General features: G+C 49.7%; 1 protein-coding gene across 13 annotated transcripts in view; it reads right to left on the reverse strand.

The window, feature by feature from the left end:
• Positions 1-12748, reverse strand: part of MSI2 (musashi RNA binding protein 2) — a 203733-nt gene extending 190985 nt beyond the window's left edge. For all 13 annotated transcript variants that reach the window (XM_053961228.1, XM_053961225.1, XM_053961233.1 and 10 more), the window contains exons 1-5: positions 12665-12748; positions 12452-12492; positions 12236-12317; positions 11772-11856; positions 7558-7599 (exon numbers count right to left, since the gene is read on the reverse strand). In XM_053961228.1, coding sequence (XP_053817203.1) covers positions 7558-7599; positions 11772-11856; positions 12236-12317; positions 12452-12492; positions 12665-12726 — 312 coding nt within the window. In that variant the 5' untranslated portion in view covers positions 12727-12748. The remainder of the gene's footprint in view (positions 1-7557; positions 7600-11771; positions 11857-12235; positions 12318-12451; positions 12493-12664) is intronic.
• Between the last annotated feature and the right edge of the window lie 1401 nt (positions 12749-14149).

Consider the following 14149-nt stretch of genomic DNA (forward strand, 5'->3'; position numbering starts at 1 on the left):
GCCCTGCACACAGCTCGGGCTCGGAGCAGGGAATTGCACCAACACAGCTCTGAACATAAATGACTGGTAACACAGCCAAAAGGAGAACGAAACAGGAGTTCCACTCGTTCAGCAAGCACTGCAGAAGAATCCCTGGCAACATCCCCTTCAGCAACACCTTCTTTCAGCACTGCAACAACCACCAAACCTGCCAGTGCTGAGGGCTTGCAGCTGGCAAGCTTTTGCCATAAACCAAGCCCCTGACTTGAGCAACATCTCCCAGTCCAGTGGGATTCACAGAGACTTAGGACAAATACCCAGCTCCTTGCAACCTCTTTTCACAGCACACCACATTACCCTTTGGGAAGATTCCTGAACAGTGTTTATCCAGCAATTGGTTAAAGCCTCCCCAGACTCTCTATCCAGCAGGCATTCTCTTTACACCAGCATTCAAGAAGCTGAAAGTCTTGTGGGCACTTCACAGTCCCTATTTTAAATAAATCCAAACTTCAAAACACTTCTTCACCCTGTGCTCCTCACCTTCTCTTTGATGCAAAACTGGCCCACAGAACAACGTAAAGATGAGCTCTGAGTCAGGAATACTAAAGCACTGATTAAAACAGCACAGCACAGGTTTGGGAGCACTACAGAGGAATTCTGTACCCTCTGGGCCACGCCAGCACTCCCAGGGACCCAGCCCTGAGCCCGGACTGGAGCTGCACCAGGACCCACATCCTCAGCCAAGGAGCCTTGCCCAGCCCCATCTCACAGTTGTGTGGCACACATGAAGGAAAATAAAACCAGGGGGACTTCACAGCTTCAAGCCCTGGGAACTACTTAATTCACCAGATATTAGTTTCTTTCCCCCACCCCACCATTTTTCCCTCCCACCTGCCAGGCCACCTCATTACTGTCACTCTGCATCAGTTCTTGCTACAGTAGTTTTCTTGGACCTTTGCCCCTTCAGTCAGCTTGAAACCTCTTCCCTATTGTACATCAGAGTCAATGAGAAATTAATGCAAGTCTTTGCTGGGGGAGGGCAGGGCAGAGGCACCGACGCTTTCTGCTGCTGTCAATGCTTCTTTTCCTTCACCCTGCCTGCCACGTACACTTCACCAACAGATTAAGGAGCCCTGTCTGCATCTCACTGTGCTCGCTGAGCTCTCTGGGACTATTCCCCATGTGCAGAATTGCATAAGCCTTAGCAGGGTCCTTCTTTATAATACGAGGCTCCCAAAGTACAATCTTAATTTAAGCCTACTCAGTCACAACAATACACCCAGCTGCAGATGTCCCAGCACGGGGAATGACTGAGCAGGGGAGAACAACATCCCAGCATTCTTCAGATTTTCTCTGCACTCAAAAAATAGAAGAAATACTTTCAACTGGAGAGTAATAAAATGCCAAAGTTTAGAAGTAACTTATTAATACCGCATGCTGATCTGGCTACAAAGTTTCACAGTAACTTTCAAATTACTCAGCAAACCACAATTTCTGCAGCAATAATATCGTAAAAATCATAGGCCGTGTTGAACACTACTCACATAGTTTACAGAATTATTCCAGTGACTAAGGCAAACAGAACGTGTGATTTCAGGGCTGGAGACTAAATTAAGCTTCAATAATGACTTTTTTTTAAGTCTGATGCTACATTGACCTTGTAATCAGTTTTTTGAGGAAACAGCAGAATAGTATTTTCTTGTGAGTGAGATCCTCCAGTGGAGGGGGGAATATGAGAGAGATGAAACTGCCTATCTGAAGCAGAAGTGATGGAACTGACCATATACAAAGTACTGTCAAATACACAAAGTAATCTTTTAATCTTTTTCTGCTACGGGCTTCACAGTTCAACAAAGCATTTAATAATGTGCTTTGAGCCCATGCTGATTCAGCAAAGCACTTACCCACATGCTAATGCCAACTTAAGTATATGCTTAAGTGCTTTCACACAATAGGGGCAGAGAAGACTCAGCCCCTGAGATGAACCATTTTCTGAAACAAGCCATTTTCCCCTAAGATGACTGACTATTTACAGCTTCTCCTCACTTCATAGCATGACCCAAAATGTGTTTGAAGAGAACACTTAAATACAACTGAAAAGACAAATGACTATTAGGAACAGCAAGGCTCAAGGTAGAGCTTAATGAACTAGAATTGTTCTTTGCTCCTTCTCAGCACAACATACATCTTGATGCTCAGCCCCACCTTGCCCTTTCAGTGGCTCTCCTCTAAAAATAAGTTCCAAGTTGCCTTAATGCTTTGGATTTCACAACATTTATGAGACTATCACCAGAGTCAACAGGCTAAAAAAAGAATCCATTAGCATTAACTGGCCTGTCACTGGCAGTGACAAATAAATGAATTTGATGGTTTTAGATCAGTCATTAGTAGACCTACCCCCGGGCTGATAAAGGCTCAGCACTTTGCAGAGGAGATGTACTCAATCTGGAAGCAGAGGGCGATGCACAGGGGTGTTAGCATGATGCTCTCCTTCCATTTCCCTGACCTCCCTACCTCGGAACCTTTCCTGGCATATACAAGTGCACAAAAGTCACCTGGTAGATGCCATTAAAAATAATCCAACAATTCAGGAAAACACAGGCAGTGAAGAACCTCCTTTTTAAAAAAATCCCATGTTAGGCAGTGTTCAGTTTTAATTTTTAGTTAGCAGTATGTCAAAGGGAAGGAAAGTACATTAGGACTATTCTTAACATGAAAGACATCCTTAGGCAATGAGAATGGAAATACAGACATTTTAACAAGCACAAGATAGTCTGTGGGGATTCAGGACAACATGAACAATCCACCTGAGTGATTGGGGAGACAAAATACATGTTTACATCTCTCCAAAATACAAGTTACAAAAATCCAGCTCAGCTCCTGTTTCTGACAGAACTCACTGCACTCCACACAAGGCCCTGCACAGCCCCTTCTCCCTCTTGGCTGTGACATCCAAGGACAGAGGTCACCCTCTGCCTCGGCCACACCACAGAGAGCACAAACCCCAGCCCAAAGACAAGGGGTCCCAAAACCCTGATCCTCCACTGCCTGGAGCTGGCTTCATCAGCCAAGATTCAGACTCTGAAACTTTTCTAATGGACCATCCAATTCTTGGAGCAGCTTACCCTGGACAAGGGATGCACATCAAGGTTGGACTGGTCTCGAACAAGACACCCAAACAGTGGCCATGGACACCCAAGGAAATCCCCCCACACCATCTGGGAAGGACTTCACACTACTCTGCACACAGATGATACCATGATTATTATCAAGCTACACATCTATGCCTGATGCCAAGATTAGGAAATACTTCCTCTCTTACTCCACCCAGACCTGCAAATGCATTAAAAAGAATTTAAACAAACCGTTGGGAAAAGGTCTGACCTTGCTGCTCTTTACAGCCTGGTGGGGAAGGAAGGGTGGCAGGAAAGGAAGAATCCCACGTTCTGATACTGTGTCCAGTTCACACTCTTTTGAGAAAAAAAAAAAGAAACTTCAAAGTCTACCTAACACCTAAAATAAGATGGGAAGTAGTAGGACTAACCTGGAGGAGTTTACACAAACAGAACTCTTGATTTTCAAGGTCCATCATTTGCTGTGGAATAAAATCTCTCCCTGCTACTCTGGCTGAGGCTTATCAGACAGCCAAGGGACGCAGACACCCCACCCACAGCTAACTTAATTGGAATCAGACATCCAAATCCACTGGCTAGCTTTAAAAAAAAATCCCAGGTTAGCCTGGGTGTTATCCCGAAAGGGCATGCCCTCCATTTGCTGCTCTGGAGCAGGCAGCCTCGCACAGTCTCACACGAAAGGAGAGCTGCTGAAGCTGCCTCTTGCCCAAGAAGGACCAGATGTGCACAGGTGCTGAGAGCCCACGTGCCCAGCCAGCCGGGAAAGCCAGCTGGCCACGGGCACCGTGCGGATCCGGGACCGGCTGGGGCACAGAGGGGCCAGGACAGAGCTGCACCAGCCTCTGTGACAGTGACACGTCTACAAAAGGCCTCGCTGCTGCATCCCCAGCCCGTCACCAGGCAAAACACCTCCTCACCAAATCAAGTCCCTCTGCTGTTTTGTGACCCAAGGGCCGCCGGTGCTCCCTGCTCCATCCGTGCAGACTGGAGCCGTGCAGGGGCCACCTGCAGCCAGGGTCAGGCAGACAGGACACAGACACGCAGGGCCAGCAGCAGCAGGTACCTACCCTGCCCTCCTCACTCCAGAGCACAGCCAGCAGGGCACAGCCACAGTGCCCATGGGTGCCACACACCTCACTACAGGCAGCTCCAGCTTGCTGAACTGGGAGCAATTCCCAGCCACTCGTAATATGCCCCTGGAGTAAGTGCAGGAGAACAAGCACCTGCATCCCACTCTGGAGGAACCTGAGCACAGAACACACCTCTGTGGGCAGCCTCACCAACTGGAAACTTTGGCTGAAGTTTTACCTGCCTCTGTTTCGTATGTGGCTCTGCACAACAAAGCACCCAAATTCCAATACCAAAGACATTTTCATGGCCAAGGAGCTACTTCATTGACCAAGGCTGCTGTCCTTTTGCTCTTCAGGTTTGTTTTGTTTTTGAAATAAATCCCCAAGGCAGAGGCATGAGGGAGGAAATTGCTCACATTTGAAATTATCTAATGAAAATGTTAAATTGGGTAAGCCTTCTCCAACCTAACGGAGCAGGTAACATCAGAAATGGCAGGCTACATTAATAGTAAGTCAAATTATTGTAGTCTTCAATATTCAAAAGGGGGTACAAGGATTTTTTAAATCAGCAGAGTTACAAATTATCTCCTGTTACAGAGTGTCTTCCAGCACTGGAATCAAGACAGATTTTTATCAAGGCACAGCAGCCCCGAGGAAGGAGAACCATATTCACCAGAACCCCAGTGAGTTAAACCCTGCAGCGGATTTCCTAAAACAATAGCTTCAAGTCGTGCTGGGCCTTCCCAAGGAGAGCAGGATTACACATCCCGGTAATCCAGTGGAGGCAATCAGGAGGATTTCTGCAGGGTCATTCTAAGGAAAGCAGGGAAGAATGCTGGGCTGTTACAACCTGCCACTGCTTGCTCAGGAGCCAATTTGCATCACCAGAGAGGTGTCAAACCGCGGAGATGCGGTTTAAATAAACCAGAAAGAAAGAAAGAAAGCCTTTTACTGGGCTGGGGTTTGAAAGGGCAGGGCTGGGCAATTCCCGTGGATCAGGAGGGGAGGAACAAGTGAGTGTGGACTGGCAAAGGCAGGGGCAAAGCTCAGCTGTAAGGACAGGGACGGATGGACGGATGGATGGAAGCACGAGAAGAGGGAATGCACCCCCAACCTTGCTCTTGCTTCACCTCAGCCCCCATTACTGCCAGGAAAAGCACAGGAAAAGAAAAAAACCCACAACAAATCCCCACTTTGCTAAACATACCAGGAAGGAAGATCACTCAGGGAAAAAAAAAAAAAACAAAACAAAACAAAACAAATTCTCCCCTTGCACCTAGAGAGAGACAGAGACATTTCATTAAATGCCATTAATCTCCACAGACCCAAGCATTAGCTAGTTAATTAGACTAAAGTACAGTCACATTTTAACGCTGAGCATTTGCTATTCAACTGGGATAAATGAACAACTAAAGTCCAAAACCTTAATTCAGTATCTAATTAAAAAAACAGAAAACAAAATATTCAGATTATGAAATGCTTGCCAGAATAATACATCATAATTGATGTAAAATCTGCTCTTTATTGCATCTGATTTTCTCCAGTCTCCAAATGAGGCTGTTTTCAATCTTCAGATTTTTTTCAAGTGCCCCGTAGAAATCCCAACACTTTAGAAAGGACAACTGTGTTAAAAGCAGCCACAGACACTGCTGACCTCTCCAGAGAGAGCGAGCTCCTGCTAAGAGTGGAATTTGACCATTCCAGCATTTGCCCCACGCTTGAAAGATGTCTGTTACCAAAAACCAAGGAAAAAAAAAAACCCTACGTGTAGAAAAACAAAATCCCCTTTGTCAATACAACCTGATTTTGCATTCTTTAACACAAAAATTTAACTCACTAATATCCTTGACATAAAACACATCCTCATTTTTTTAATTGTTAGAGAAGAAATCACATGGGACAGCTTAACAACTCCGGTGTATGCATTACAAACTTCTCCAAATAACACTGTAGAAACAGATAACTGGCACTGAAGACAGTTTAAAATGCAAATTAACCTTTAAAAGGTATTGGGAAGGGGGATAGGCACATCAAGCTCAAGATCAAAATTCTGGAAACTTTAAATTGTATATTACAGATGGCATCAATCCAACAACATAATCCAGAAGCCACAAGCCCCACACACTATAAACTCTTTGCTCAGTGCAGAAGCAAGCCAGGCACACTATTATTCACCAATTAGTAATTAGATATGTCCTAGGAAGAAAAGAACCTCTAAACATTTGCCTACGTTAGTCTGGTTTAAAATTCTGCGAGTAGGCTGTTGGGGTTTGTTCCCTTTTTTTTTTTAAGAACTCCCCAGCACCTCTCCTGTGCTGTGCCTGGGGGTTTTAAATGACACAGGGTTTTTCCTAGGTGCCTATTTTGTGCAATACTTAACATCATGGTTCAACACACACAGTTACACTGCCTGCTTTCGTGAGGAGCTGCATGCAGTAACAGCTCAGGCAGTTGGTCAGGTAGTTTCCCACCACCAACTTTAAACCACTTTTCCTTATTGACTTGCATGTACAACTTTGCAGCCTTTTTCTCCCATTTTTACCAGAAGACTGAAGTTACCCAAGATGACAAGCGTATACACAATTGCCATACATCAGTTAAATTAAGTTTTTCCAACAGACTCTCAAAAACAAATTAAAAAAAAGCCAATTACAAAAGTTTTCCTTCAGCCTCCGGCTTTCAAAATTCACAGGCTGCAAGTCTGGCTTTGAAACTGATTTGTTTTCATTAGGCACAACCTAAAGAGCAGCAACCACTTGTATTCCACAGGCAGCTGCTGCAGGGGAAATGGCACCCAGTGGCATTTGGAGGGAGCGCACGCTCCTCCCTGCACCGTCCCCGTGCCACGGCAAGGACTGGCCACACCATCGCCAGGCCACTGCTCCGGCCAGCCTGACCAGCTGGACACTCACACCTCGCTGCTCCCCTGCTCTTCCAGAACAGCCAGGGCTCGGAGCCTCACCAGAGACTTGCCATCCCAGGCTCACGCATCTCCCGAGTTATACAAAAGAAAATTTGCAAACAATGAAGGCAGAGATAGATCCCCATCCATCACAACCACAGAACTGAAAGCTCAGCTCAAAACAAGCCCGAAGCCTGCGCTTAATCCAAACACTCCTCACAGACACAACACGCGGCCAGAGCGGCCGCCCGGGCGCGGGGCTGCGGCAGAACCGGCTCCGCTCCTGCTGCCCGGCCCGACCCAGCGGCTCTGCACGGACCCCCGGCACCTCCTGGGCCCCACCACGCACTCATCCCCCCCAGAGCAGCAGCTTTAAAAGCTTTCATTGCCAATTCCCCGGCTGAAACCCGAACTGCCTGGCAACAATGATTCTCTGTGTGCTTGAAATCCTATTATCGATCCTCCTACTTACCTTGGGCTGTGCTCGTCGGGGAAACGCAACTTTAGGGTCAATCTGAGGAAAAAAGAAAAGGGGAAGTCAACAGGGTAGCTTTGGTTGTCATTTCACATTATTTTGATTTTAAATCACTGAATTGTTAATCCCTCATTTCTCAGGCTTGTAATTCAGCACACCGGGTCATCCAGAGCTACTCTGGAAATGACAGGTCACAGTCTGGGTTTGTCTGGGGAGTTTGGCAGGGGCGGGGAGAATGGCAAGACAGGAAGAAAACATCTCTTCTGCACTTCTCCTCCATCATCTTCTGGGCAGCAATCCCCATGGGTGCTCAGGGAGCTCTGGATCAGTGTCTGGGTGCTGCCTCTACCACCAAAACTGCATGCTGAGGATTTTCCACATGCCCTAGAGGTTGCACAGAAAGAGGGCCAGCATTCCTGACCAACATCTTAACTTGGTGGCTTTGACACCTGCCCCTTCCTGCACTTGGGTTTGGGGTTGCTTCTTTTTTTCTGCTTTGTTTTGCTAACTGACAAGCAACACCATACAAAAAAGGAAAGTCAAAACCAAAGTCAAATTATTCACATTTCAATTACTAAAACTGAAACATTTGAAGAACTAGAGTCCCCTCCATAATAATATGCCCAACTGATCTGATTTACTCACTCTCAAAGCAAATATGTGAGCAATGGAAAACTCCAAAGGGGCATTTCTGGGATGGGGCGGGAAGGGAGGAGAGTAAGTCACAAACAAGTTTCATGTGTGTGAAATATAGACGCACTGAACTCAAAAGTAAACAACTTCCTAAAAAAGGTTTTCCATTAAGGAGTTACTTGAACTATTCATGCATGAAGCATGTCACCAGAGACAAAAAGAAAGGGGGGGAAAAAAAAAAAATCCTTGCTTTACTCCCCCTGGCCTGTTTTAAGATGCAGTGCTGGTTCCCCTTGCGCTGCATGAATTAGCACGTCCCCTCTGCATTCCAAAATGCTAATTCTGCAACCTCACACAACTTCCACGGGGGTCATCTCTAAAAAGGGACTCCTCTCTCCCATTCAAAACCAAAAAGGCACCACGGCAGACACAAAGAAATGGCACCCAGTGGTGTTTGGAGGGAGCACACAGGCAGAAGGCTGGATGTAAACAAAACCATCAGACCTCTCAACAGCGGCTCCCCCAAATCGCAATGAACGCCTGTGTGCTGCTGCTCTCACTGCTGGCTCTCAGCAGCACCTGCACGCAGGCATCTTCTACATAAAGGGTCTGGAAAAGGATGCTTGGAAGTCCTAGATCCTACCTGAAATGTGCAACCTGCAACTGCTTTCAGCGCTGTCCTTGCCTGTACAACCAACTGATGCCACTAACGCTGGCAGTGTTAAGCCTATTCAGAAGGACAGGCTTTTTTAGAGTTCTGGTTTGGCTTTTGTTGTGTTTTCCCCCCTCAAGCAAACCCTGATGAGGAAGAGGAGATGTTTCCATTTGGTATTGTTATTCCTGTGGTGATAAATATTCCTGTCACTACTAAATAACCACGGGCCTCTCCTAAAAAACAGTTTTACTCAATTAATTTGTCAAAATGGGAAATACTGCAGACATTTGATGTGCAACTGATAAACTGATTTGCCTCTATCAGATACAAATGTATCTTTTTTAGGACACACCTGAGAAATGAGCGATTACGTGCCATTTTATTGTTCAAAAAGCATAAAAAGTAAAATTATTTATCTAGAGAGCTAACCTTTTCATAGAGATTAACATTATCTACAAATATACTCAGCACTGACTAGGCATTTGTCTACTGGGGAAATACAACAGGTACGGATTTTCCACAGCGATACCTAAAGGTGGAAAAATATGCACTTTTCTATGTTTGCTCCAAAACTGCAAGTTTTCCCACCAGAGAACACCAGGCCCACCAGAGGGACATCACTGCAAATTCCTGCTGGTAAAAAGCTGGGAGAGCCATTAAACTCCAAAGCAACACATTCATTTTTGAAGGTCAGTTCAAAGAGCATGGAGTCCCTTGCACCACAGCGACAGATTTTCTAAAAGAACTGAATTTTCCTTCCCAAAACCTTTTGCACAAACACCATCAGCCTTTGAAAACAAACACTAGCAATGAATGTGGCAAATCCATACCTTTTGCATAACCCTGTCAACTATTTAAACAACAACCAAAAAGGGAAAAAAAATAAAAAAAAATAAAAAAACAAAGTTCTACCAAAAAAAAAAAAAATTAGTTAGTTAGGTACAATTCTACTTACTGTATCTACAAGTCCTCTAGGAAATGACTATAATACTATTTCTGATATGAATGGCCATTACCTAAACAAAGCTTTTAACGTAACTGTAAACAAGAGCGACGTTTCCATGCCAATACCCAACCGATCTGCCTCCTGTGCTGAACGTTGAAACAGAGTCAAATGCCTTGTTATACTGCACAACAGTTACTACAATACTCTACAAATACACGCCTGAAAGGACCTGCCTGGCTCTGTGCTTCACTTTTAAGCTGCGTTACTGATTCTAAGGTCAGTTTTGTATTTGGATTGATTCAATCATTATCACACAACCAAAACCGAGGCAGATCTGCCCCGGTGAAGCTCTTCACCCCTCCCCCAGAGAAGAGCAAATTAATACATTGCAGGGACTAGACTGTGATACAAGAAAAAAGCTGGGGGAGGACCTAATTATAGTCAGAAATATGACAGGGTGTCCTCCCATGATTTTTTTTTTTTTTTTTAACTCTCGTTCAAGATACTGTTTGCCTTTGTTCTTCTTATCTAAATTTATCTTTAAAAACACATAGAGAATATAGCTGTACATGAAAAGTCTGGTGAGTTTAATTTCAGGAGCACGGTTGAATCAGTTATCTTACCATATCTGATTAAACCTAAAATCAAATTATTAAGGCATGTGAAAGCATGGGCTTCGTGTTCAGGCAAGCCCAGCAGAATCTGTAGGTCGAATTAAAACACTAGATTCCACCTGCTTCTACAAGAGCTTTAGGCTTTTTGTTTCCATATAGATTACATTTTTTAAAAAACATATCCTCGTGTTTGCTCCCTGCTTCTCCCTTTCTTCATTTAACTATGATCTCGCACCCGTGAGATGTTGCAGCACCGAGACAGGATTGCTCCTAACACCACGCTCAGGTTGAAATAAAACCCTCAAGCCCCAGAACACAGCCCGTAAAGCCCAGTGACAGTCAGGACCAGGCTCGATCTGCCCAGCAGAATGTCTCTGCAGACAGCTCCCTTCCCCAAACACAGCCCCCTCCAGAGCCAGCAGCACCGGAGCACTGATGACCTCTACCCGTGTCCTTCCCCCCTCCCCTCCCAGCTTTGCCGAGGCTCAAAACTACAGCGAAGTAGGAGGCACCAAACTTCATCTTTTTGCTTGGCCTTGATCACAGGGAGAAAACAGGGCCCGATACCTTTTGTTTGACCCGACACTGAAAACACCATACTGGGGCAGGGGGCAAACTCAGGTGTGGAATTTTTGTCTTAAAAAAACCCCAAACAAATGTAGTGTTTATTTAAAAAAAAAGAAAAAAAAAATCAGCTGCATCTCACAAGCATTTTTTTTTCCTTATATTATGCACTGGAGACTGAGCGCAGCAAAAAGCTCTGGAGAAACAACAACACATTAGGACTCGTGCTTCTCTACCACATCCACTCTCCAGCTCTTGCAGAGCTTCCCATAAATTACTGCGTGCATTTCGCCGGGGCCCTGCCATCACAGGTGAGGGGACCTCTCCAAAAAATGACTTTGGGAAATGACACGAGCAGCAGCTTTCACGGTTTGACAGTAAGTCACTCCCACCTCGAAACGCGCTCAACAATACATAAATAATCAATCAAAAGAATCACAAAGTTCCCTGCAGAAAGCGTGCCGCAGCCCAACACCAAAAAAAAGTTGGATTTTACTCCACAGCTTTTTCAATGTCACCGCTCAATAAAATATAAGGCCGGGGGAGGAGCCAGCGGTCCGTATGGGCGAATTCGGATTTCGGGGAGCGGGGGGGGGCGCGGAAAAAAAAAAGTAAGTTACCGGTTTTGGTAAGTTAAAAGGCAGAGTCTATAAAAAACATAAAGGAAGAGCCGCGCAAGGTCCCGGTTCAATGACAGCCTGGCACCGCCCGCGGCACCGGCCCGAGCGGCGCTCGGAGCGGCCGGGTCGCGTCCCCGCCGTGCCGGGCAGGGCGGCGGGCAGCCCCGCGCAGCACCTACCGTCTTGGAGTCCAGCTCGTGGTGCGGCTGAGCCAGGACTTTGTCTACACTCGCCGGATCCGCGAACGTAACGAACCCGAAGCCTCTGCGAGAGACAAAGAGCGAGGGGATGGCGGGGGGGGGGTGGGGGGGGGGTGGGGGTGGTGATGAGAATTAAGAGCCAAACGGAGAAGTCATAAAAATAAACCGCCGGGTCCCCCTCCTTCCCCTGCCCTCCCCCGAAGCCGCCGGGTGCAGGGGGCGGCCGGCTCCGACCCCCGGCCCCTCTCCGGCTCCACCGGCCGCTTTGTTTCCTGCTCCGGGCTGGAGGGACGCGGGCGGGGAGAGCCCTCCCGCAGCGCCCCAGGCGTGCGGTGGGATGCGGGGGTGGGATTTTGGGGTGCCACTGGGGGGTGCGGGTCCACCCGCCCCGACCGCAACTCGCGAAGTTTTGTCAGCCCGAGCGGGGTGGGCGGCGGTTTTACCTGGAGCGCTTGGTGGTGGGGTCCCGCATGACCATACACTCCCTTATTTCTCCGAATTTGCTAAAATAGTCTCTAAGGCTGTCTGCGGAGAGAGAGAGCAGAGAGGGAGAGGAGGGTCAGGGATGGGGGGGGGGGCGCGGGCAGGGCCCGGCGCGGCGGGACGCGGCCCACGCGGGGCGGGACACGCGTGGGGAGGGGGCGGCGGGCGGGGGTTACCTGGTGAGGTTTGCCAGCTGAGGCCGCCGATGAACATCTTGCTGGAGGGAGAGAGCAGAGCGGAGTTGAGCGCCGGTGCGGGATCGGCCATTTTGACGGGGCAGCTCCCGGCGGGGCGGAGGGGCGCGGAGCGGAGCGGCGCGGAGCGGGGCGGGCCCGCCTGGCCGCCCCTCGCCGCCGCGCTCCGCGCCCCCCGCCGCCCCGCCGACTTACCCGGGGTCGTGCTGCGCCTCTCCGGGGCTCCCCGAGGTAGCCTGGCTCCCGTCCGCCTCCATGGCCGCGCCGAGCGAGAGCCCCTTAGAGAACCCCCCCCGCCCGCCCAACCCGCCCCCCCCGGCCCGGCTCCGGCTCGCTTTGCTCCGCTTGCTTTGCCCCTTTTTCCCTTCCCCCCTCCTCCTCCTCCTCCTCCCTCCGCTACCGGAGGATCTCACTGGAGAGGCGCTGGGGCAGCAGCCAGATCCGTCACACGTGGGATCGGCTTAGCTCAGCGCCGCGCCGGCGCTCCCTCCCCCCGCCGCCATCCTCCCCTCCCTCCATCCCGCCCCTCCCTGCCGGGGGCGGGGCCTCCGCCGGCGCGTGGCCCTCTGTGACGTCACCGCGACGTCACCGCGCCCTCCCCGCGCAGCTCCCGCCTCAACACCGCCCCCCCCCCCCCCCCCCCCCACACGCACACACCCGCGCGCGCGCGCGTCCGTCCCTCACGAGTGTCCGCGACACCCGGGACTGTCCTCACGGGAATGACCACACGGGAATGTCCCCACGGGACTGTCCTCACGGGAATGACCCCACGGGACTGTCCCCACGGGACTGTCCCCTCGGGACTGTCCTCACGGGATTGTCCCCACGGGAATGACCCCACGGGAATGACCCCACGGGACTGTGCCCCCGGGACTGTCCTCACGGGAATGTCCTCACGAGAATGTCCTCACGGGATTGTCCCCACGGGAATGTCCCCTCGGGAATGACCCCACGGGACTGTCCTCACGGGACTGTCCTCACGGGACTGTCCTCACGGGAATGACCCCACAGGACTGTCCCCACGGGACTGTCCCCTCGGGAATGTGCCCCCGGGATTGTCCTCACGGGATTGTCCCCATGGGAATGACCCCACGGGACTGTCCCCTCAGGACTGTCCCCTCGGGAATGTGTCCCCGGGAGTGTCCTCACGGGATTGTCCTCACGGGAATGTCCCCACGGGAATGTCCCCTCGGGAATGACCTCACGGGACTGTCCTCACGGGAATGTCCCCTCGGGAATGACCTCACGGGACTGTCCTCACGGGAATGTCCTCACGGGATTGTCCTCACGGGATTGTCCTCACGGGACTGTCCTCACGGGAATGACCCCACAGGACTGTCCCCACGGGACTGTCCCCTCGGGACTGTGCCCCCGGGACTGTCCTCACGGGATTGTCCCCATGGGAATGACCCCACGGGACTGTGCCCCCGGGACTGTCCTCACAGGATTGTCCCCACGGGAATGACCCCACGGGACTGTGCCCCCGGGACTGTCCCCACGGGACTGTACCCCACGGGATTGTCCTCATGGAAATGTCCCCATGGGAATGTGCCCCCGAGATTGTCCCCACGGGAATGTGTCCCCGGGAGTGTGCCCCCAGGACTATCCCCTCGGGATTGTCCCCATGGGAATGTCCCCATGGGAATGTGCCCCCGGGATTGTCCCCACGGGACTGTGCCC

The sequence above is a fragment of the Vidua chalybeata genome, chromosome 20 (genome assembly GCF_026979565.1).
Source record: "Vidua chalybeata isolate OUT-0048 chromosome 20, bVidCha1 merged haplotype, whole genome shotgun sequence".
Classification (NCBI taxonomy): domain Eukaryota; kingdom Metazoa; phylum Chordata; class Aves; order Passeriformes; family Viduidae; genus Vidua; species Vidua chalybeata.